Source organism: Apostichopus japonicus, chromosome 14, assembly GCF_037975245.1.
Source record: "Apostichopus japonicus isolate 1M-3 chromosome 14, ASM3797524v1, whole genome shotgun sequence".
Classification (NCBI taxonomy): Eukaryota; Metazoa; Echinodermata; class Holothuroidea; order Aspidochirotida; family Stichopodidae; genus Apostichopus; species Apostichopus japonicus.
Genome location: NC_092574.1, coordinates 20,714,129 through 20,738,513, shown reverse-complemented (window position 1 = coordinate 20,738,513; position 24,385 = coordinate 20,714,129). Strand labels below are relative to the sequence as shown.

Below are 24,385 nucleotides of genomic sequence, written 5' to 3'. Positions count from 1 at the left end.
ATCAGTTGGATCGTGATGGCTTACACGACCTAAACGTTCAAGGCGAGTGGCAGATCAAGGGTGGCACCTACTGGGTACGCTACATCCACGTGGAGTTGCTCGGGTTTACCCCTCAGTGTGCCCCCGATTCAAACATCAAGGTCGGGGACAGAGTGAGGGTCAGGAGGTCGGTGGTGTCGCCCAAATATAAGTGGGGTTCGGTGACGCACCAGAGCATTGGTACAGTTACTGGTGAGTCATTGCTCCTAAGTTCCATGTTTGTTTGCTTTTATTGTGTTTGCTGCTTGTTCGTCTCATTAGTTGTTTCTTTCTTGGTGGGCCCACTCTGTTTTGATTTAGTTCGGGTTGTGTATTCTTTTAATGTCAGTAGTGTTGGACCCTTGGCTGGTGGTCCGCATGTGGCTCATTAGAATCTGTTCTATTTCCTGGAATGCCTCTATTTAAACAAACAATTTAATACTTAGGTTTTTGTGGGGTAAACTACTAAACAAATTAATTTGTTCAGGTAAAAATATCCTATCAGTTGTTCTTGTTTTCACAGAGCTAAATACTCAATATCTTAGTTTTTCAAAATGAACTAAATTATAAATTGGATGGCCAGATGACATGAAGTGTAAGTTTTAAGCCATGTGGATGTGGCCCCTTATATAGCATGGTATAATAACTGCCTTCCAGTACAACATTCTTCTCTCACAGTCGCTCTCTAACAATGCACACGGTACAATCTTCATACCTGCTTTTGCACCCTGTTTATTTTGCCTCTTGAAAGACATTCTTCGAAAGATCATGTTGTTCTGCTTCCGTCTTCAGGACTTTGGTCTCGTAAAACTGATTAAACCGAAAAGACATTTGACATTCAACTGTTTTAATTTATTTACAGGCTTCAGTGCCAACGGCAAAGATGTAACAGTGAACTTCACTCAGCAGCCTCATTGGACGGGATTGGTCTCCGAGATGGAACTGGTACCCACCAGTCACCCTGGTGTCATGTGAGTAAACCACTGGTGGATTGAACCAGCATTGTACCCACCTTGATGTCCAAACATTTGAAAAATAGTACCCCAATGTTAGCTAGCTCTCAGACGCACTCACCATACATTTCATAACAATAAGAAAAAGGAAATAAAATTGGACCAGTCCCTAGGTATTGTATCTGTAGGAGATCTGTTGAAACCCTGCACAATTCTGGCATCCTGGTTAGCAAATAGTCATCTTTCACTTTTTGTGTTCCGTGGGTCGAAGATCACATTTTGTTTTCATCTATTGACAGGTGTGATGGGTGTGGGATGGACCCGTTAACAGGGCCACGATACAAATGTAGGTCTTGCGCCGACTTCAACTTCTGCGAAGAGTGCTTCAGAAATAAAAGGAGTCATCGCCACTTGTTTCTCAGAATTGCAGAGCCTGGTGAGTTGTTTATCTGTCAATAGTAGAGAGAGGAAATTGTTAACAAACCCATCGTTTTACAAATAGAATAAAGGAAACCGTGTTTGCAGGGAAAGGTTCATTGATAAGAAGACCTGATATTTAGGTTGTAGCAGAATGTTTTATCAATGGCAAGCTAATTCAACTTACATGCGGATTAAGAAAGGTGTTTGTATTTATGGGGAGGTGGGAAGGAGGGAGGACAATGGTGAACTTAGGATATGGAAATTATTAAAATGGAGCATCCAAAAGTTTGAGCAGAGACAAACTTAACAAAGCTGAATGTGTTGAACAGTAGGTTCACTGTTTCTCAATTATATATCATGAATAGATAGATGCCTCGAATAATCCTGAGTGTATGTGTCACTTTAGTTGTTTGCTTCAGAACAAATATCAGAAATATGCACGCCGGTACAATATACTTCCTAGCAGATATACCTATAATTATAGCCTAATCTTCATATGAATCTCTGGGCTGGAGTTGCAGTTGTCATCAAGTAAGCACCGGATTGTGGTACCAGTCTGGGCATAAGAACTTGCTAGGATTTATTCTGAATACAGTGCTGTCTACCACAAGTTATAAAATCAAAGGAATCTAACAAAACGGATAACTATTGGAAATGACCAGGCCTGACAAGAGGGAATCAGGAGAAGGGGGGGGGGGTTGCTGCAGCATCATGACCCAGGGTCAATAAAGAGGGGCTGAGGAGCTATAGGATAAAAAATGCACTTGTCATTCTCATAGTATGGTTATGGCAAACATAAGACTTAAAAAAAATTATGTAAATTGTCCCTGGGGCCTGACCTGCTTTTCGACTCTGCAGAAATGAACTTCACGTATTACTAGCTAAGTGTGTTATTAATTAATGAATTAATTTAATGCTTGAATAACTTGTCTGGTTTAGGCACCAACCCTTTCTCTGTGGGTCGTCCAGGGAGGACGAAGAAGAAGTCTGCCACTTACGGTGCTTTAATAGACGACTGGTCAAGGTGCGTCCGTAATCTGACCGTCTCGTCAAAGGAAGGCAACGCCTCCCGTCTGATCGATGGAGATTCTCTGACATGCTGGCAGTCCCAGGGATCTCAAGGAAAGGTCAGAGTGAGGGCTTTGTTCTTTTGATTTATGAAATTTGTCACACAAAACAAAGCTGTCAAAACTGAAAGTGCATGCAGAAACATTTTTGATCCGTCAGCGAGTGCAGGATATTACTCTACAAGAGAACGCAAGCACCAAAAGGAATTAACGTCTTCATCACGTCAAAAGTGAACAGAAAGTATACCGTGAACTCTTTGAAATTACTTTGTCATTAATATTAAAAAACAGATATTTTTTTCCCCCTCTTGACTTTGATCGGACCATTAAAGGTAATCTGCATTGCCCTTCTTAATACCGTTGACATTCGGTGAGGTATCGTGAACCATTAATTCCTCAAATAAGTCATAATGCAGTTGGGGTGACACTTCGGGTGATACCCTTTCGCCAGATAATAGTGGTGAATTAACCAGTATACAGTTGATTATTTGATGCATGTTTATTTGCCCCAATTTCTGTTAGCCACGGACAGCAGCTCTGTAGACTTATAAAAGCATTTTTGGTGTATCCTTTGACCCAATCATCATCATTTCTTGAGAGGTTGTTTGTAAGCCCAATTATCCCATCATTATATGAGTATCATAGTAGTCTCACTTTTGTCCTGTCCATACAGCATTGGATCAGACTAGAGATTCAACCGGACATCCTGATCCACCGACTGCGGATCACAGTGGATCCCAACGACAGCAGCTACCAGCCATCGGAGGTGGTAGTGTACGGGGGAGACAACATCACCTGTCTGAGAGAACTGAAGACCATTCATATAGGGCCAGATGACTCTTTGGTGACCTTGCTACAAGACATGCATGAGGTAGGTTACTCTAGGGTGCATGGGGTAGATAACTGTAGGGTGCATGAGGTAGGTTACTCTAGGGTGCATGAGGTAGGTAACTCTAGGGTGCATGGGTAGGTAACTGGAGGGTCATGAGGTAGGTAACTCTAGGGTGCATGAGGTAGGTATAATAGGGTGGTGTGGTAGGTAATTGTAGGGTGCATTAGATAGGTAACTCTTGGGTGATGAGGTAGGTAACTGTAGCATCAAGAGGTAGGTAACTGTAGGGTGCATGGGTAGGTTACTCTAGGGTAAATGTAGGGTGAATGAGGTAGGTAACTCTAGGGTGCATGAGGTAGATAACTCTAGGGTGCATGGGTAACTTCAGGACTCATGAGGTAATTTTGGCTCGGAGGAGATAGCACTTGAACTTGGTTGAGTATATTGTGTAACCCTAAGGGTTTGTGAGTTAACTGGAGAATGCACAAAGTGACTATGAGGCATATGACTATATATAGAATAGCATGTGAGAGAGCTAGTGTGTTAGGGAACTCTAAAAGTGCATGATGTAACAGACTCTTAATGTGGACGAGGTAACCTTAGGACTCACAAGGTAATTTTCGCTTGCAGGATATATCACTTGAAGTGTGTTGTGGGAGTTGACTCTGGAGTGCATTAGGTAACCCTGAGTTTTGTGAGCTCACCCAAGGGTGCACGAGGCTAACTCTAGGGCATATTAGGTTAATCATGAGTATTAGAGGGAACTAGCATATTAGTGTTCCTACTATCATGGAAATCATGGAAAAGCTGTGAAGATTCGAAAGTAATGATTTCTAGCTCTCGGCAACTTATGAAAGATTCTCAAGATGCTAAAAATCATAGTTAAGAAAAATTTGAACTTTCTCAAACAGTATGTTCATCCTTTTAATTGTGATTTTGTCTGCAGTATTTCCGAATCCTTGACTTGAACATCAAGAAGTGTAAGAGCAGCGGCATAGACTGCAAGGTTCACAGTCTCTCCGTGGTGGGCAGGCTGCGCCCGAACGACGACGAAATGGCCGCGTCCATCTCCTTCCTAGCCTCGGAGAGCGAAGAAGACGACGAGCGTCTCAGAGCCAGGTCGCAGTTGACCGGGAGGACCGGGGCCGACGTCACAGGCCGTGACATCCAGACTAAAGTATTCGTGTGGGGTCTCAACGATAAGGATCAGCTAGGAGGGCCAAAGGGGTCAAAGGTCAGTATGGTTTGTCCTCTCTAAAAAACTAAGTAGAGCCATAGGTTAGTTCATGAGATTTTTGCATTCTTGTGATTTTATTTATGATGTAAAAGTTTCACACATGGAGCACAGATAATGTTGTTTATCACGATAACGCCGTGACAGTCTGTGTGAATGAAACCGTGAAGAAAGCGTGTACTGAATTTGAATGTCACAGTTTTTCGGTGAGGAGTCAAAAAACTGACAAATCAAACATCAAATGAAATGTCGAGTGAAATATTTACCTCCACGCCTATAGCACTTTCATAGCACAGGAGATAGTGTAAACCGGCCTTGCAAGTAAGGACTGGAGAGGAAGAAGAAGATGTTGTCATTAATTGAGAGGTTACTCACTATTGTAATGATTGGAGACATTGACAAGAAGAGATATTTTACAGCTGCTATAGTAATGACTTGATTGAATGGACATTTGGGAAGTGGAATAAGAGATGCATAATCACTTAATTTCCATGATATACTTCCTGCATACAGATCAAGACGCCTGTGTTGAATTCCTACCTTTCCACCCTGAGATGCGTCCAAGTGGCGGGAGGGTCAAAGAGTCTCTTTGTTGGTAAGTTTCCGTTGTTAATTCACTCGTCGTCGTCCAATCGGGAGATGCTTGACAAAATGTCTTTGTGGCGTGAGACATCCGCACATTGTCTTCCTGTTGTAAGACACTTCACATGTTGCATTCCCATTGTGAATCTATACCTATGTGGTTTATACTATACATACATGGTCATCTTAATAACGTACAGAAATAAACTGACGACCCTTATTGCACCGTTTCACAGTTACTGCCGACGGAAAGGTTTTTGCCTGCGGAGAAGGCACCAACGGACGTTTGGGACTGGGATCATCTGCTAACGTGTGCGTTCCTAGGCAACTCATGTCTCTGAGTCAAACTCACGTTAAAAAGATCGCCGTCCATTCAGGTAAGTCAAACACTCTGGCTCTACACACTGTAGTCATACACAAGAATCATGTATGACCTGAGAACATAGGATTTATTTTATTTTTATAAAACACTGATTAATGAGGTCTGATAGAATAGGACATAATCACAAGGAACACTTGCCAAGCAGTTATGTTTGAGGGTGATTTTGACGTAGTGCCAGCAAGGAAAGAGGGAAATATTCAGACCCCAACAGAAAGGAACTAGGAAGTATCTGATAGGTCTGTCAGGGGGGGAGGGGGGGGGGAATGGGTCGATGGAGGAGAAATTGGGAGGGAAAGAAGAAGAAAGAGGACATATTTTTGTCTTTAAACTTCAGAACCAGTAGGAATGCTCTTCAGCTCACGTTTTCAACATTTCAGATTGCTGAAGTTTATTTTGTAGATTCAGATTTCGGTCTGTCATATGTTTGCATGGCTTTCATGCTTTTTTATTTGTTAAATCCTCTCTGGTAGGCGGTCGTCATGCCATGGCTTTGACCTCTGATGGAAGAGTCTATGCGTGGGGAGAAGGAGACGATGGCAAACTCGGACATTTTAGCCGAATGTAAGTAATTGCAGAACACGGATTGGATTAAATTGAGATTTCAATCGATCCATGTTTTCGACCAGTGAAACATATTTTTCATTGTGTCAGAGGAGTAAACTCACCACCCACTGTTTTTACCACTCTGTCGTTTAGACTAAATTCTCTGTTTGTTTTTAAAAGGCAATTTGTGATCTCATTAGTAGTCATTAGCAGGAGAAGCCAGAGTTAACCTCCGAGTAGATAGATATGTTTGTGGAAAAGCAGAACGGCTTGTATTTTATACCTCATGGGTGGAGGTGAATTCATTCTAACAATCTAGCTCATTTTGGAATTCTTTTACAAATTGGAATGTCATTTCAGAAATCCATGGATTGTTCCTTGGTTATAAAAAAACCCACACCTTACAGTAACTTGGTAGTATTGCATTGCTTGTATGGTGTATGAAGTTGACAACAGTGGGAACCATTCCCTGTGGTGTCATAAATCAGGGTTTGTCTAGCATGGGCTATTAAAAGCACACTTGTAAATTCATTGGTTGTATTCAGTAATGCTACCGATATGAATAACAACCCTGAGTAAATGTGATAACCGATAAGCTTTTGTATCATGATAAAAATGGATGACCTACTCTTTTCTTAGTTTCAAGTCAGGAAGATAATTTGAGCCAAATCTGAAATGATTTATAAATGGGATATAGTATTTATTGTTTAAGAACACATCTTCAGTCATTTAACTTGTAAAACTGAAATAGACTTATTGTACAGCTTATTCTTCTCAGACAGCTTTAATACTTAACTGATGGATTTGCCTCTACCTTTGGAAGGGGAAGTTTTAAATATATTCTGTTCCTTATCATTGTTTAAGGTATTGAATACAAATTACTCAAAGTAGAACTGTTTAGTACCTGCAGAGCAGATGGATATTTTACATAGATCTTGACAAATTTCCTGGCTCAAAGTACTTCCATATTTTTCAAGTTTTTTCAATTTTTTCAATTTTTTCAATTTTTTTTTTTAACTTAAGAGTGGATTTAGAGACAAAAGTGTAATAGTCTTATGAGAATTGCTCTTTGCTTTTGACAGGAACTGTGACAAGCCAAGACTGGTCGAGGCCTTGAAAACCAAGAGAATCCGAGACATTGCTTGTGGTAGCTCACACAGCGCAGCGGTTACGTGTAGTGGGGAGATGTACACCTGGGGCCTAGGGGAGTATGGTAGGCTGGGTCACGGAGATAACCACACACAGCTTAGACCTAAGCAGGTAACCTATGAACCACTCTTTATTTTCAGTACACACAAATAATTCTCATTTTTTTAATTCACCTCCACTCACAAAACAAGTAAGGTCATAGGGTGTTGTGTGTCATCATTTTCAAAATGTTCAGAACATGCATGTATTTATCAGTAGTTTTTAAATATTTTTTGAAAAAGTTGTTTCAACTTCTTTTTTGATCCAAAGTTTTGTCGTTATTATTCGTGTAATTATTAGAAAATCGTTATCCTTTATTACAGCCATCATTAGAGGTATAATTTATATATATCCCTGGTAACTTGTAAGCAAAAAATAAAAGACAAAAAATAATAACAGAAAACTGACTAGAAAAGCAAAATATTTTGTCAGTTTTTTCAACTCTGCGTCAGCTTTCATTTGCATTTTGAAGTTGAAGCTAAATTTCTGCATTAGATTAAAACTAATAGATTAGAAAGCAACACATGCACTGTGTCCAGCAATGTTTTTGACATACATCCTGTATTTAAAGTATCCTGGTTGGATCAGAACATTCTTCCAATGTTAAAGGGGTTCCGTGGGCGTCATTATAAAAGGGTTTTGAAAACCTTGCTAGCCGGTGGTCATTTATGTGCCGGTCGCCACTTTACCCAACAGTGATCTATATCATAAACATTTAATAAGTAAACCAGAGCTTATTATAAAGTTAAGTTTTACGCTGCATAAGCAATAAATACCCGCAAGGCTTCAGTGGCTTCAATCATCAGTGGAATGAGAAGTCATTTCACACTTGGCACTGATAATTTTTAAGATTTTAGAATATTGAGGCACAGGCAAAGTTATCGTCATCCAGTAACATCTCTGATTTATAATCCATCCCACCAATAGATCAAAGCCCTGAGCGGTCACAGAGTAGTTCTGGTTGCCTGTGGCAGCCGAGATGCTCAGACACTGGCCTTGACTGATGAAGGAATGCTCTTCTCGTGGGGCGACGGCGACTTTGGCAAGCTGGGCCGAGGAGGTAGCGAAGGGTGTAGCATCCCTCACAACGTTGAGAGGCTGAACGGGCAAGGGGTCATCCAGATAGAGTGCGGAGCTCAGTTTTCATTGGCACTGACCAAGAGCGGTCTTGTTTGGACTTGGTGAGGGTCAAAACTATTTACTTTTCATCACATTTTCTTCTCTTGCTCATCAGTTTTATCCATAGATGGAAGCAACAACAAAGGCTTCTTTGTTTTTCTGCTCAAGGTTGCAAGAAGACCAAAGGTTTACATTTAGTGTAACCCCTCGTGAAAATTTAACCTTTTTTTTTCTCATCTGGATTGCTCTCAGTTTACCAAAAGATATGGACGTTTAGGACAGAATGTATTCGGTAATTGGTATTACTGTCAGTATTTCCGTATCAGACTTTTTTCTGAATTCAAAACAGTTTTGAAACAGTTTTCAAAGTGACGAGTTTGATGCTGAATTTCTGTCATAAATTTCTGCTATATTTAATGTAATATTTTTACTTTGCAATATTGTGGCTGGATTAGTTACAGCAGTAAGTATTTAGTTTTTGAATGTAAATATTGCAGGGTTGTCCTATTTTAGCTAGCAATCTATTTACTCTCCTTCAGAGGTATTAAAGGGAAGTATTTTACAATAGACTGAAACAAAGACCACATAGAGGTTTACTATTCATTAATACAGATATCTACCAGTCTCCATGGTGAAGGTAGAATGCTGAGTCACAGACAGAGGAATCATCAAATCGTTTATATACTATTAATAGCTGCCTTTCAGCTAGCATCCACAAGCACTGCTGCAGGGCCATTAGAAGGAGTTACGGACACCAGGCAGTGTTACAACAGGCATTAGCTTTTTCCGCGAATTCGCGGAATATCCATGATTCCTTTTCTACCACAAAAACTATTATCCTAACACACTGTAGCATACGCAAACTGGAGCCTATACCGCAATTTTTGCAAAGTTCCGTGATTTTTTTCTTACCCCAGGCTCATCCCTGTACAACAAATATGTAAGGAAGGCTTTAATAAGGGAGCCTGCAAATGTATTTGCTCTCTTAAAACTCAGCCACCAATCTCTTTCATTCTACAGGGGTAAAGGAGACTACTTCAGACTAGGCCATGGCTCAGATAACCATGTCAGGAAGCCTCAGATTGTTGAAGGTTTGAAGGACAAGAAGGTAATCCATGTGGCTGTCGGGGCTCTGCACTGCCTAGCAGTGACAGATCAGGGCCAGGTCTATGCGTGGGGTGACAACGATCATGGCCAACAGGTGAGATACCAACCTTAGGAGGCTTTGAATATGAAACAGTGGCCCACAGCTGAGTCCATATATATATAAACTATATACCAACCTTAGGAGGCTTTGAATATGAAACAGTGGCCCACAGATGAGTCCATATATATAAACCATATTCCAACCTTAGGAGGCTCTGAACGTGAAACAGTTGCCCACAGTCCATATATATATATATAAACCATATTCCAACCTTAGGAGGCTCTGAATGTGAAACAGTGGCCCACAGTCCATATATATATATAAACCATATAGTTCTAGCTAGATTTTAAAATATGAAATTCAGAAAATCCCATGGTGCAAAACATGATACAGAGAAAACAAAGTCAACAGAGAATCTCAACTTCTTGTCCTGGTATTCATAAATGTTTTCTATCGAAAAGAGGTGGAAGGAAGGTGTGGGGCCGTGAGAGGGGGGGGGGAATGCACTGACCAATACTCTGTAATCTTGTGATAAACCAGCATATGTTTTTTTTTTGTTCCACTATTCTTAAAGAAGTCTGCATAACCCAGACGTAGGTACACGATTACATCAAGACGTGTTGGTTTGAAGCTTCAATGAATTATAAACGTATTTTTGAAATATCTCACTTCTCTAAACAGCAGGACATAACTAAGATTTGCCATTTCTCATTCTATGCTTATCAGACACGTTAAATTCCACTATACTTTTCTTGGCTCACGCTTTCAAGAGTGCCAAATACGTTTAACTTTTTTCCTCTTCAAGGGTAATGGGACCGTCACTGTCAACAAGAAACCAGCCTTGGTCCAGGGCTTAGATGTGGTACGGATCACCAGAGTAGCATGCGGGTCCTCTCACAGCGTCGCTTGGGCCACTACAGATGTCTCGGTACCTGCTATGTATGAGCCCGTCCTCTTCACCTCCCCTAGAGATCCCTTAGGAGCAGCCGAACTCGGTGAGTGATCCAATCAGAGAGTAATATTAATGTAATATAAAGATCATAAACAGTGATAGGAATCAAAGATTAATCTAACGACCACAAAATGTAAAAACTCAAAGAGGAAAGGTGTGCGAAAGGGTAACACAATGACAATGACAATGTCTAGCCTGTATCGGGGGCCGCACAATATTTGTATTCCAAAAGTCACCGGTCAGAATCAATCTTCAAGATGAAATGTCTTGCCCCATTTTCTGATTTTTTGATTTCATTTTTTATTTTATTGTATGCTCCTAGTGAATCTTCTGTTCCGTTTTTCATTTGCCGTTAAGCGTAGTTTGAAAAGAGGGAATGAATTATTGACGAGATCTTTACAGTACATTCAAAATCTGTGTATTATTTCCCAATCAAATTTATTTTGTTCATGATTTGTTTTTTTTTTATATTTCTTAAAAAAATATTATGAAAAACAGATGATCTTGTCTAATATCTAATTTTGCATATTCTGACAGCTTATAAAAAGTAAGTTCTTTTGTCTGATTTCATCCTTAGGCGTTTCCGGAGAGCCAGGCCAAGATTTCCCAGAAGTGACCGGCTCAAATAACACTCAGAAGCAGAGACCCACTCTCTCAAAAGTGGTACTATCTCTGGAATCAAACACCTTGAAGCAAAAAGCATTGGGTCAAATATTGAATGCTTTACAAATTGTATATGCAAGGTAAGGGTTAAGTTTAACAAGACTCCAAGCAGCAACTTGCATTACATGACCAATTCCTGGCAATGTTTACTCCACGTTTGATGTGGAATACTTACAACGAGATCATTTATTAATTGAGTTATGAAATCATCTTATTCTACACTCTCAGTGTTCCACACCCTCGCTAGGACCTGTCCCTTAACTATTCTTCATTGTGAAGGAAATATGCATAGAAAGTGTGTTTCTCTCATTCTCCTTTAAATTAACCCTAACACTGTGATGATAAAGTGGGAAATCTACTTCAAGAAATGAATATTCATTAGTTTGGGAACAGAAATGAATATTCATTAGTTGGGGGAACAAATGAATGCATTTGTTCAGAAAGGTTTGGTCACTCAAGTACTTTTATTTGCATATAAGTATTACTCATACATGACAAGTAAATCAGAAATTTTCAAAAGTGTTTGGTTTTTCCCTTTCTTCCAAGTTGAAGGAAGAAACTTGTTATGATTCGAATGAAACTTGTTATGACTCATCAAGCTGACAAATTATCTTGTGTCCCGCACGGTATGAAAAAATGTACCGTCATTCACACACAGAGTACATTTCACGAGGGTCAGCTGGGCTTAATACTTCTAGCATGGCAGTCACTAGTACAGGACCTTCCTTGATCTATCGAATGTGCATATCATTCATATAAAGTCAAGTTTTCACTTTGATATCCATTCCCTCTGCAGAGACGCTGTGGTGGTATCCCTCCTCTCGTCGACGAAAGTAGAAATCTCCAAATCCGGTGCAACATCTAGTGCAACCACCCCAGGGGAGAGCCCCTGCTCCACCCTGACGAGCCCCTCGGAGTATTCCCCTTTCCTCACAGCGGTGGAAGATACGGGGGCGATGGGGGACCAGGATCGGGAACAGTCCCCTTCCTCTAATGAAATCGGAGGCTATCACTCTTTGTCCGGTTCGGGACCGGCGTCGATCGTCGCAGAGACAATCACCACCGCAGAACAGGTCAGTACCGCTATCATCTTCTAAGCTTCACCCCATTTTCATCCCATCCTCATGTAAGCTTCAAGTGATTATCAAATATCTTGCAAAGAAGAGCAAACAGACAGATTGACCCATTGCCAGCAAGGTTGTCGTTGGTTTTGAAGATGCATTTCAGTGCGAAATTAACAAAACCTAAGGAGTTATTCATATAGATCAATGATATTGAGAGAGAGTACTTTATAAAAATCATTATGTCACCCATCCTCCCATACCTCACAAGATGTAATGACCGACCATTTAAAAACATTATATATGTATATATATATATTCACAGGTCACACGTCCGGAGAATGGCGGAGAATGTACTCTGACTCCAAACCTGGATGAATTTTCTAGTCGATTGAAGCCAGACGATGCTAGAGTCTTGGTAGACCTTCTGAAGCTGGCCGTCGCTGGTAGATCAGGTGACCACGGTCAAAGGGCTGTTAGTGACACACTGACCGCGATGGCAAAGGCATACCCACAGGTATGAATTTATAAACCTCAATGTTAACACATTTTGTATAACATTTTAATCAATTGAATGTGCTGTGGTATTTGTCAAGAAAGGGGAATTTCTTATATTTCAGTTGGTTCTCTTAAAAAAAATTCCAGTGACCTTTAAGAAAATTAATTGACAAGTGTCTGTTGTTTATATCATTCTAGCATGAGATGTTCATAATTTTGCTAATAAGGTAGATAACAGCCTATCGTCCGATTAATAAGCAAATTAATTTCTCGTAAAAAATGACTTCAGGTCGCAGACATGCTGCTGGATCTGTGCGTCGCAGAGCTCGAGGATGTCGCCGCGGACACAAAGTCTGGACATTCCGCCGTCCAACCAGCTGTCCAGGAAAGCCCTCACCCTTACGCGGATGACACGTCCCTGAGCGGACACGTCCACATTGCGGGCGCGGAGGCCCTGAGGGTAGAATTTGACCGGCAGTGCTCCACAGAACGCCGCCACGACCCTCTGACAATCATGGATGGCGCAGGGCGTACGGTGGTGATCAGATCTGGCAGGGAGTGGTCGGACTGGATGACCGAACTGAGAATCGTCGGGGACGAACTCAAGTGGAAGTTCACCAGCGACGGATCTGTAAACGGTTGGGGTTGGCGGTTTACGGTGTTCCCCATAATGCCCGCTGCCGCTCCTAAGGACCTCCTGTCCGATCGATCCGTGCTGCTGAGACCCTCCATCGATCTGGTGACATGTCTGCTGGAGTTCAGGTTAGAATCCAGCACGGACAAGAAGATCTTACCAAGGCTGGCCTCGGCTTTAGCCGCTTGTGCACAGTTGAGCTCTTTGGGTAAGTGCAAGAAGTATTCAAAGGCCAGACCAATGTATGTATTTTTATTTTAGATCCTCCTGCAAGCAGGAACTCGCGAAGAAGCCTCATTGGCTTATCAAAGCCGCAAGCTGACCGAAGTCAGTCTCTTACATTCATATTTAACGTCCATGATTATGAATTGTCAATTGTCAATAAATCTGTAACTGGACGACATACATTAAACTTGGAGTGACTCGAACCGGGACCTTATGATTGGAAGTCGGGAATAAAGGACCTTATGATTGGAAGGCACCAATAAATTATTCATACAGACATTGTTAAATGTTGGAAAGGCAAATCAGTGTTTCTGTTATAATAATTGACATCATCTTGGTGTCATCTATTTCACCATATAAATAATTCTCTTTCTTGTCTATATTGCCCAACTATTTTTTGCTTATTGACTTATTGTTATTGACCTCTGACTCATATCTGTATTCCCAGCTGCATGCCAAAGAGTCTGGGCTCTCCAACGATTGAGAAAACTAATTGCCACAGAATTTGAGGGTAACCTGGACATTGATGTACGTAGTGATGCGATACCAGAAAGCCCAACGTCATTTCCTGTGAGTAGATCTGATGAATAGGGAGGCCAGGGGGGCTGAAGACTTGGTAGACAAGTAGGGGGGTGGGACCCAAGAAAGTATGGTGCTGGCAACAACAGCATGGGATAAAGAATTATAGTGTATTCTCATTTTCATAATGTAACAAATTAAAGTGAAGGGTAAAAAGTGGAGGGGGGGGGCAATGTTGGCATAATTATTACTGAGGGCTGACCTTGCTATCAATCCCTCTGTAAGTAATGACGTCACTTGCAAGAGAAGGGTAAACAACATCCTAGAATTAAATGTCACAACAGAAATTTTCAAAGCATGCTGTCGCTATGAAACAAAATAAACAAACAAACATCTCTTATATGACACTTATCATTAAAGATGTACTTTAGTCTAGCCTACTACTAGTCTAAGATAAGGCTGTTCTTATCTATGAACTGTATTAAATAAAGATAATTATCAGCTAGGGTCACCTGTTTGGGTAAGAAGGATGTCTGTCAGGGTTTATTTTTTCAGACATTTTGCTGCAGTTAAATTTGATTGAATCTGGTGGCAAGTAGTGATGCTCAAACGCAAGTGGCCACTCAAAGTGGAACTTCAAATTGGCTTTCATGGTGAAGGTATTATCGTTGAGGGTAAAAATTGATGGGATTTCATTGAAGTATTGTTTGTGCTTATCTCATCTGGAAACAGCCGGAAGACGATTTAAACAAATGATAACCCAGTGACCAGATTCTTTCGTTGTTGGCATATCAAAATGATATTTCTTCCTTTAGAAAGATTATTAAATGTAGGATATTTGTGCAAGAATTTCTGTCTAAATGACGTGCCTGTTTGTGATTTATGTTCCCTCAGGGATTTAGTGGCAGTGCCCTCTCTGCACTCATCAAGGGTCTACCAGATGCCCTTCAGAGGCAGTATGAGTACGAAGACCCCATCGTGAGAGGAGGGAAGCATCTCCTTCACAGCCCATTCTTCAAGGTGAGTCAGAAAAGCTTAAAAATCTTCCATTTATCACATTTTCCTTTTCCAGGATGTCAGGTAAATGTAGTTTTTCTTAATGAAGCCATATCAAAGGCCATTGAGAGTGGATATCCTTGTCTGTAATTAAAGGAACATTTGTAACCAGTTTTATTAGTTTTGTGCGGTAGATATGAATCATGCGTTAAATAATCGTGACGTCATTTAAAAGTTAGAGAGCCGGCTGGAGATGAATGTGCTACCGGAGTTAAGCTCCGCAGAGGAGTACAACAACACAGACAGAGAGGTACCAATGCAGGGCGGTGCTGTCACGTAAGGAGGAAACAAGATGGAGGGGATTGGGAAGGATAAAATCAACAAGTGTGGATGGACGATGAGGTGTGGTGAAGAAAAGGCTACATAACATTTTTTGCAGTAGGTATTTGAAGCAGTTTGTTAAAACAGTATTTTTTTTCTGTCTCTATAATCTCGTCCTTAAAATAGGTACTGGTGGCATTAGCGGGAGACTTACAACTGGACGTCAAGCCGCCGTGTACGGACGCCCACCGGTGGCTCTGGTTCAGGCGTTACTGCCTGGCGTCCAGGGTGGCCAAGGCGCTGGAGAAGAGAGACCGTCTGCCCGCAAACTTCTGCGAGGAGGTGATGAAGAAGATCACGGACATCAGCATCAGTGAAGAGGAGATGAGCAGAGACCACCAGAATCACAACCTCTTCAAGCGAGAGCAAGACGAACAGATCCTCCTCTGGATGAACAGGTAAAAAACAGAGCGAGGCGTGTGATACCGTCAAAAGGAATGAGAATATCGTAAATTACAGTGACGGTGAAACGAACATGGAACGTAACGCCCCGATCATGTTATATGCGTTTGTAAATTGAAGACATTAGAAGAGAGAAGACATTGATGTTCCAACAGAGCACATTATGTTCATTAATTGTCCATTATGAAGACATTAAGAGAAAATGAAATGTTCCATTTAGGTGATGTTTTGTTCATTTCACTGTCGCATAATTGACCATCAGTGGAAGTTGTAACGGTCGCCATCATCGTCAAGGAGTTTTTGACAGTCAAGCACTATATTTTTAATCTAACTTATCAGTAATAAATTTAAATACAAATTTATAGATATTAGTTATCGTTTGTAAAACTAGCCTATCGTTACTCCCTTCTTCGCTCTGTCTACAGACGTCCAGATGACTGGACCCTCTCGTGGGGAGGCAGCGGTACGATCTACGGGTGGGGTCATAACCACAGAGGTCAGCTTGGGGGCATTGAGGGGGCAAAGGTCAAAGTGCCAACAGCCATCGAATCACTGACAGCACTCAGACCGGTGCAGATCGTCGGCGGAGAGCAAACACTGTTTGCGGTCACTGCGGATGGCAAAGTAAATCCATTTTTTTTTCTCCCTGTTATTATTTCTCTGTTTGCTATGATTTGCATATTTATACACTCTTTTCACAAATATTCCTTTCATATTTGTTTCTTCGTTGTTCAATTGGAAGAAAGGAGGAGGTCCTGGCGCCACTGAGGTAATATTTTGTTTAGGGCACACATGAATATTATTAAGAAGCGATTACTCCTGCCTTGATGGAGAGGCAGTGATGCTCTATGTTTTTTAGAAATGTTATTGCTTTTAAAGGAAATAATGTATCTGGTACCCTGCTATTAATTGAACCAAAGATCACTTTTCTTTTTCCATTTTCATCTTAGAGGGGAGGGGAGGGGAGTGGGAAGGCATACTGTTTTATGTGAATACTGTAAAATTACTTTCAGCTCATTTTGGGAAAGGAGTTTTGAGTTCCATCTCTATTGTCTGGTTGTTTCAAACGACTCTCACTTGAAATACTTCTCCAGCTCCTTGAAATACGGTTATATTCAATCAGATAATAAGAGGTTTGACTGCTGCAGCAAAAATAATAATGCCAAAAAATTGAAGATTTAAGGAATTATTTACTGAGCAATAAACACCAATTTAGATATTTGTAGAAATCATGCAAAAGATGATTTTTACTATATTTTCATCCACCGTTTCATCGTTAATTTCGACAGGTATATGCAACGGGCTACGGAGCCAGCGGTAGGTTGGGCATCGGAATCACCGATTCCGTGGCAACTCCGACCATGCTGGAGTCCATCCAGCACGTCCACATCAAGAAAGTTGCCGTCAATTCTGGAGGGAAACATGCCCTGGCGCTCTCTGGCGAAGGAGAAGTCTACTCTTGGGGAGAAGGGGAAGATGGTAAACTCGGTCATGGAAATAGAACGTAAGATACGAACGTGTCTTTTGATGTCTTTTGATGTCTTCTCTGTTCTGTTTTTAATCGTATGTATTGAGGGAAGACATGTCAACAGAATGTAGACAGCCTGTGTGACTTTGGGAGAAGACGGTTTATAAATGTGACAACATTCAACCCTATATTGGACTATATCACTTTAATGTTTAATACAAGGATAACGTTTCAGTAACACAGAGTACAGCTATTGCAACAGGACACAGAGTTTCTTGTTTCAGCCCAATTTTTTTGGGGGGACGGGGGGAGGGTCGGGGTCAAAGTTTGTGTCAGACCACTTCCACCAATAAAAATGTCTGGCATCCATGTTTCAAAGACTCTGACGGTCATGGCCAGTAAAGTACAAAGTGGTTTGAAGAGGTTAACTTTTTTTGGAATGGATTAGCTCATTTCTTGTGTGACCATTTTGAGACCCCCCCAGTACCACACCCACCAGCGCAAGCCCAGCAGACATCCAGTTTTTGATATTGTGGTCCATACCAGGCAAAGTGATACACTTAAAAATTGGGTACCTCTTCAGCCATGGTAATCAACCGGGATTCCGTCTATATCTCATAGACTATGATGATGACAGACATGCTGAAGGCCAAATTGGTGTCTCCCTTTAACCCCCAAGGATATCACTCTGATATTCCTATGTTTAATAATAATAATATTTGCTTTTTATATAGCGCTTTATACCAGTGATAGGTCGCAAAGCGCTTTACAGACTTTATATTACCCCTGGTCAATGATAACCTGTCCCAGAGACAATCCCTCCAGTCGGCAGCAGTTATATACTGCGCCCAATGACAAGTTGCCTCACAGGTACCCATTTAACCCCTGGGTGGAGAGAGGCAAGTGAGATAAAGCATCTTGCCCAAGGACACAACGTAATGAACTAGGCAGGAATCTGACCAGCAATCCTTGGATCACGAGTCGGACTCCTTAGCCAATTGGCCACCACGCTCTCTCATTCAGCTTGGCTTGGCTCTCAATACTACTGTGCACCCTTTTTAATTATTTCAACCTTTCTTCTCTCTGTTCTTGCAACCTACATTATAACAGGCAATGCGAGAGGCCTCGTGTCATCGAGAGTCTAAGAGGTAAAGAGATCGTAGACGTGGCGTGCGGTGGCGCCCACAGCGCTGCCATCACATCCAGTGGAGAGTTGTACAGCTGGGGCAAGGGACGCTACGGCAGACTAGGACACGGTGACTCTGATGATCAGCTTAGACCCAAACTGGTAAGGGAGAGGGGGCGCTGTTATAAAAATGGAATGGATACTATGTCAAAAACAATGAAATCATGATACTGAACCAGATTTTCTCTCTTAACATTAATCTAAGGTGTTACTAATGATCCATCGGCAAGAGAACACTCTACGTAAGCCGGTGTTTATCCGCCGTCATCTCAAGAATCGTGTTTCAAATGAGCCTCTGTTGGATTCCTAACACTTGGAAAATAAACACTAAGCTAAAAAGTAAATGACAAGTTTCCTATTCAGAGCATCATTCTAAGAGACAAATGTATTTTTTTAATGGGAATATTCAGCTTCACTACATCTGAGTTTTGATTGAGTTTTTATATAATGGATGATTTTTAGTTTGATAAGACCTCGGGCAGATTCGTCTGATTTGAAAAGTGGTTTAACTTAGCATGTCGTTTATATAAATTATTATCCAACGGCACAAGTCAACACTATAGTTAATAAATTATGATTCATTTAATTTAGGTGGATGCTCTGAAATTATGATTCATTTAATTTAGGTTGATGCTCTGAAATTATGATTCATTAATTTAGGTGGATGCTCTGAAAGGCCACCGTGTCATAGACGTTGCCTGCGGAAGCGGGGACGCTCAGACCGTTTGCATCACGGATGATGACAACGTCTGGTCTTGGGGAGACGGTGACTATGGGAAACTCGGAAGAGGGGGAAGCGATGGGTGTAAGGTACCTCAGAAGGTGGACGCTCTGGCCAACAATGGTGTCATTAAGGTGGAATGCGGGTCACAGTTTTCTATCGCGTTAACCAAGTCTGGTCATGTGTACACGTGGTAGGTGTTCAACTCACGATCTGTTTTAATTCATGTCTAGTGGAAACAACAGGCTTGAGATGATTAAACTTAAAAGGTCAAAGTAACACAGCTGTTTTAATAGGAGATCATAGACTTTCATTTGGGATTAAGTTTCATTTATGTATACCTATTTCTGAAACTATAGGATTTAATGGCAGAAATTCCTATTTATAGAATCGAAAGTGACGCATCAATTTTTGTCAGACATTCTAAGACTGCCACTGGAGATGATCCAATCAAGAGGATCAAAGTGGCACATCTATATTAATGAGACATTACAGACATTGAGAGGTTATAGACATTTTACGAGGATCAAAAAACCCTTTTAATAGGATCAAAGTGGCCCATCAATATCTATGAGTCAACATAGACTGCCACTGGAGCTTTCAGAAGGATCTAATTAAGTGACACATTAATATTAATGAGGCATGTTAAGACTAACTGACATTCATCCTGATTTAATTATTAAAAGATTAAAATAAAGGATATCATTTTGGATCAAAGTCTGTGTGTCTGTCTGTGAAAACAATATTTTCATGATACCTTTCTAATCCATTTAACATGATCCTCCGTATTTTGCATCAGGGGTAAAGGTGACTACCACAGATTAGGTCACGGATCAGATGACCATGTGAGAAGGCCAAGGAAAGTAGCGGCTCTGCAAGATAAGAAGGTGATCTGTGTAGCCACAGGATCATTACACTGTGTGGCTTGTACAAGTAAAGGTGAGTAGTAGCAGTCCTATAACATAAGGAGGTGATCTTTATAAAGGAATGCTAAGGCTTGAAGTATATGCTGAACTAATAACTAGCTCAGGAATTTACACCAAATTCATGTTTTGCTCTCTTTTAAGTTTTAATTTCTTTATTTTTTTACTTTCAGGTGAAGTCTATGCCTGGGGTGACAATGATGAGGGTCAGTTAGGGGATGGAACAACTAATGCTATTCAAAGACCAAGGGTTGTGGCTTCATTGCAGGGTGAGAATAGCAAAATAAATTATATTTTCATCCTTTCACCATTCATATTCAAATTTGTGTCAAGACTTTTGAAGTACTAGTTTAATAGATTAACCTCTCTCTCAGATGTGGTACGTAGCCTTTAGACAAGGTTGTCCATGAAATTTACGACCAATGCAATGAGCCTATCATCAGGCCAACCCTCTCAGTCTATCGTATGCTACTGCAGCTTGTGCATAACCTGAGGATGCTTTCTAAGTTAAAATTCTCGTTGAAAATTGAAATAACTATAGCAGATCTTTAGATCTATGCAGCACTTCACAGAAGAATTCTGTGTGTTGAAGGAAAATATCATGCAAACCAAAATAGATATTAAGAAAAAAAAAACCCACCCAGCCTGGGAATTTTCCATTTTTAGTAAATATTCAGATATAATTTATTTTGATAATTTTGCTCGGAAGTCATCTTATTAACTAGTGTGATGTGGAAATCTTTTACACCCTGCCTTGACCCAGTAACCAAATGCTTTCTTTTGTAATATTTTTCTTTCTTGTACAGACAAGAAGATAACTAACGTGGCGTGTGGTTCGGCGCACACTGTGGCTTGGTCCACCAGTAAACCCATCCACGCCGGTAGGCTCCCATCTAAGATTCCCATGGAGTACAACCTCCTCAAGGACATTCCCATCCACGTCATCAGAAACCGCCTCGTGCTCCTCCACCACTTCTCGGAGCTCTTCTGCCCGTCCATTCCAATGTTTGACCTCCACGAGAAACCGGAGAGCGGCGGTTACTCCATGGGTACCCTCGCCGGAATCGATGCCCTTAGAGGTCTTCTGGTATCCAGTGGCAAGGTTATTTACCAACAATTTTTAACATGAGTAGACATGAGCTTTTTTCCGCAAATTCGCGGAATATCCGTGATTTCTTTTCTACCTAGGGGACAAAAACTATTATCCCAGCACACTGTAGCATACGCAAACTGGAGCCTATACCGCAATTTTTGCAAAGTTCCGTGATTTTTTTTTTACCCTTGGCTCATCCCTGCATGAGAATGTTTCTTTTAGTTTCAACTTTATCTCACTTATTATTTGAACTTTGATATTTTGTTTTGTGCACATGTTGTACTGAATTTAACATATGTAGTCAGTTGCAGTTTTTTTGCAACATCTTCTAAACTTTGGATAAAATTCTACTTTCAAGTGTCCACTGGTTGCACAGGTCTCATCTTAATGTGATTTCTAGTTATTCCGCCTATCAAACATGTAGGTTTATTTTATAAAGTTTAATATTTTTCTCAGTGAGGTTTCAGTATTCTTTGCATGTTAAATATGACTTTTGTCGTTTTGTGGATTTCTTTCCTATTTCGAGATATACATTATTATAAAATTCATATTAATCTTTCATTTATATAATTGTAACAAGTAGAGTACCCTAGCTTAATAGCCAAATAATATGGGAATTGCAAACAGTTGTATTAACTGATTATCAATCTTACCAAAAAGCAAACAATTCTCATCAGAAGATGAAACAATTCCTGGCCATTTCATGAGAAATTACAAGCATGAAAAAGTTGCAAACAAATGGTTAATACTTATCATAATATCCCCTCAGTCATTAATTCCATTCTTGTGGTTGAAGTGAAAAATATACATTTCTCCACTCGTCTCATGCAACTGTCATGTTTTTGGAATGATCATTTCATAATCACCACTGCACAATCTTTCTTTTCAATTGTTTCATAATATTGTATATTCTTGGTATGCAGGAAGCAGCATTCCGAAAGGTGGTCCAAGCCACCATGGTCCGGGACCGCCAACACGGGCCTGTGATAGAGCTAAACCGTATTCAAGTCAAACGATCTCGGAGCAAAGGGGGCCTAGCTGGTCCAGATGGAACCAAGTCAGTATTCGGTCAGACCTGTGCCAAGCTGATGCAGTTTGGCTCTGACAACCTCTTGTTACCTCACAGAGTCTGGAAAGTCAAATTCATAGGTGAGGTTTACCGAGGCAACTGTGCAATTGAGCTCATACTGCTACATAACGATTCCATCTAGAAGGTTGATTTCTCAAGAGAAGCCCTGGCCAACCTCAGACAACCTCATTTAACCTCACAGAACGTCATGTTGCCTCATTATGATAGATTTACTTATAGAAGATTTCTTTCACTGTCTGATTCTGTTTTTCATCTCAAGAGCTGTTACTATTTATCTTTATAACCAGTTATAAAAAATTATCTCATTTCAATTTCTTTAATTCTGTTATAGTGTCGATCGTGTCCACATATTACAGTTTAAAATCCAGGAGATTCACATCTTATAATTACACAGGTGGAAAGAAATATGTTTCTCTGTCACCAATCTGTATGCCTACGATGGCAACTTCTTGTTTACAGATTGATAACTCCAAAGTCATAACTGAAAGTAGGCAAAGGGGTCTCTCCGGCATTTCTAACCAAGGATGGTGTCATATAGGTCCTAATGTCTATTTGACCTTTACTGTGTACAGATCTCTGAATCTTTCTTAGAAAAAACAAGTTAAAAAAAAAAAAATTCTTTTCTTTTTGAAAAAATTGGATAAAAGTTTCAAAGATATCTTCAATTATTATGAACAGATTTGTTTGTACTTGTCATGATGAACTCACAATATGGTCATGCATGCTACAGCGTGGTGATTCCATACTTATGGTACTCAAACTCATAGAACAGCTGGTCAAGTCTGGTGGAACTAGATAGGACCGGTTTAACAGCCCCCTCCATTGGTTCTGTTCGCAGTTAGGGGGCTCCCATTATTAGCACAGGTTCAAAATTCACAGTTAAGTTATAGATTAGCTCCATATCATGGATCTTGTTGATCTTATTGATCTTGTTGTTTCGTCTCATCTTGTTGATGTTGTTTCGTATCATCTTGTTGATCTTATTGATCTTGTTGTTTCGTCTCATCTTGTTGATGTTGTTTCGTATCATCTTGTTGATCTTTTCGATCTTGTTGTTTCGTCTCATCTTGTTGATCTCGTTGTTTCGTATTATCTTGTTGATCTTATTGATCTCGTTGTTTCGTCTCATCTTGTTGATCTTGTTGATCTCGTTGTTTCGTCTCACAGGAGAGAGTGTAGATGACTGTGGTGGAGGGTACAGCGAGTCCATAGCTGAAATGTGCGACGAGCTACAGAATGGGTCCACCCCCCTCCTGATCCTCACCCCTAACGGGAGAGACGAATCTGGAGCCAACAGGGACTGCTTCTTACTGAATCCATCAGCGGTCTCCCCCACCCATCAGAATATGTTCCGATTCTTAGGTAAGATCTACCACCACAGTAGACAGTGTGTAATGTTAGTCTAGCATGTGTCTGGATGTTACCCAGACATGTCTTTTTCCTTTTTCTCTCTTCTATCTTGTTTTTGGATTTGCAAAAATTTGTAAACATTGTCTGTCGGTGGGTTTCAGGTAGATCCTACAGTATAGTCTACATGTATAATCTGTAGGTGAAATCTATATCTCTGTGTTGAGTTTGCCATCAGTCTACACATCTACACTACAATTTACAGCACAGAAATAGAAATTGTCAGTAGTAAGAGTCCTTTAACTGTTCTGAACTTACAAGATATATGACTTCTCAGCTTCAAATCTGGTACCATTTTTATGTAGTTACCCTTAAAACATAATTTATCCCACAAAAGAGGAGGGAAATCCATCAACTTCTACCCCTCTTGCATGCTATAAGGACATGTCCTTCCTTCTTCAGACCTGTACAACTGTGGTAATACCCAATAGTGTGATAGGATAGAGTGTATAGGAGTAGTGTGTGGACCCACCACCATCAAAGAAGGTGTGACGTTTTTTGCCTGGGAGAGGTTACAAGATGATGTAGAAACCAATAATCATCATTAATTATGTAAATAGACAAACCTTTATTGTGAATAGTCTTAACAAGTTGCTTCAGTATGAGGTTGTTGAGTCGAGTCATCGACTCAAGCAAATGTATTATCTCCTACGGTGACTTGAGTCCTGGTTTTCGTTTATA

At 40.6% G+C, this 24,385-nt stretch overlaps 1 protein-coding gene across 2 annotated transcripts in view; it reads left to right on the top strand.

Moving 5' to 3' along the window:
• Window positions 1–24,385, top strand: part of LOC139979554 (E3 ubiquitin-protein ligase HERC2-like) — an 87,158-nt gene that overhangs the window by 52,954 nt on the left and 9,819 nt on the right. For both annotated transcript variants that reach the window (XR_011797209.1, XM_071990481.1), the window contains 29 exons: window positions 6–231; window positions 881–989; window positions 1,271–1,407; window positions 2,331–2,518; window positions 3,132–3,329; window positions 4,237–4,524; window positions 5,038–5,119; window positions 5,343–5,483; window positions 5,959–6,049; window positions 7,114–7,291; window positions 8,147–8,400; window positions 9,359–9,539; window positions 10,291–10,480; window positions 11,015–11,180; window positions 11,897–12,173; window positions 12,487–12,678; window positions 12,949–13,501; window positions 13,967–14,088; window positions 14,932–15,057; window positions 15,541–15,812; window positions 16,242–16,440; window positions 17,106–17,320; window positions 18,395–18,572; window positions 19,131–19,384; window positions 19,991–20,130; window positions 20,288–20,383; window positions 20,921–21,216; window positions 22,131–22,356; window positions 23,465–23,659. Coding sequence is in view for 1 of the 2 variants with exons in the window: in XM_071990481.1 (XP_071846582.1) it covers window positions 6–231; window positions 881–989; window positions 1,271–1,407; window positions 2,331–2,518; window positions 3,132–3,329; window positions 4,237–4,524; window positions 5,038–5,119; window positions 5,343–5,483; window positions 5,959–6,049; window positions 7,114–7,291; window positions 8,147–8,400; window positions 9,359–9,539; window positions 10,291–10,480; window positions 11,015–11,180; window positions 11,897–12,173; window positions 12,487–12,678; window positions 12,949–13,501; window positions 13,967–14,088; window positions 14,932–15,057; window positions 15,541–15,812; window positions 16,242–16,440; window positions 17,106–17,320; window positions 18,395–18,572; window positions 19,131–19,384; window positions 19,991–20,130; window positions 20,288–20,383; window positions 20,921–21,216; window positions 22,131–22,356; window positions 23,465–23,659 (5,770 nt within the window). In the remaining variant the exon portion in view is untranslated. The remainder of the gene's footprint in view (window positions 1–5; window positions 232–880; window positions 990–1,270; window positions 1,408–2,330; window positions 2,519–3,131; window positions 3,330–4,236; window positions 4,525–5,037; window positions 5,120–5,342; window positions 5,484–5,958; window positions 6,050–7,113; window positions 7,292–8,146; window positions 8,401–9,358; window positions 9,540–10,290; window positions 10,481–11,014; window positions 11,181–11,896; window positions 12,174–12,486; window positions 12,679–12,948; window positions 13,502–13,966; window positions 14,089–14,931; window positions 15,058–15,540; window positions 15,813–16,241; window positions 16,441–17,105; window positions 17,321–18,394; window positions 18,573–19,130; window positions 19,385–19,990; window positions 20,131–20,287; window positions 20,384–20,920; window positions 21,217–22,130; window positions 22,357–23,464; window positions 23,660–24,385) is intronic.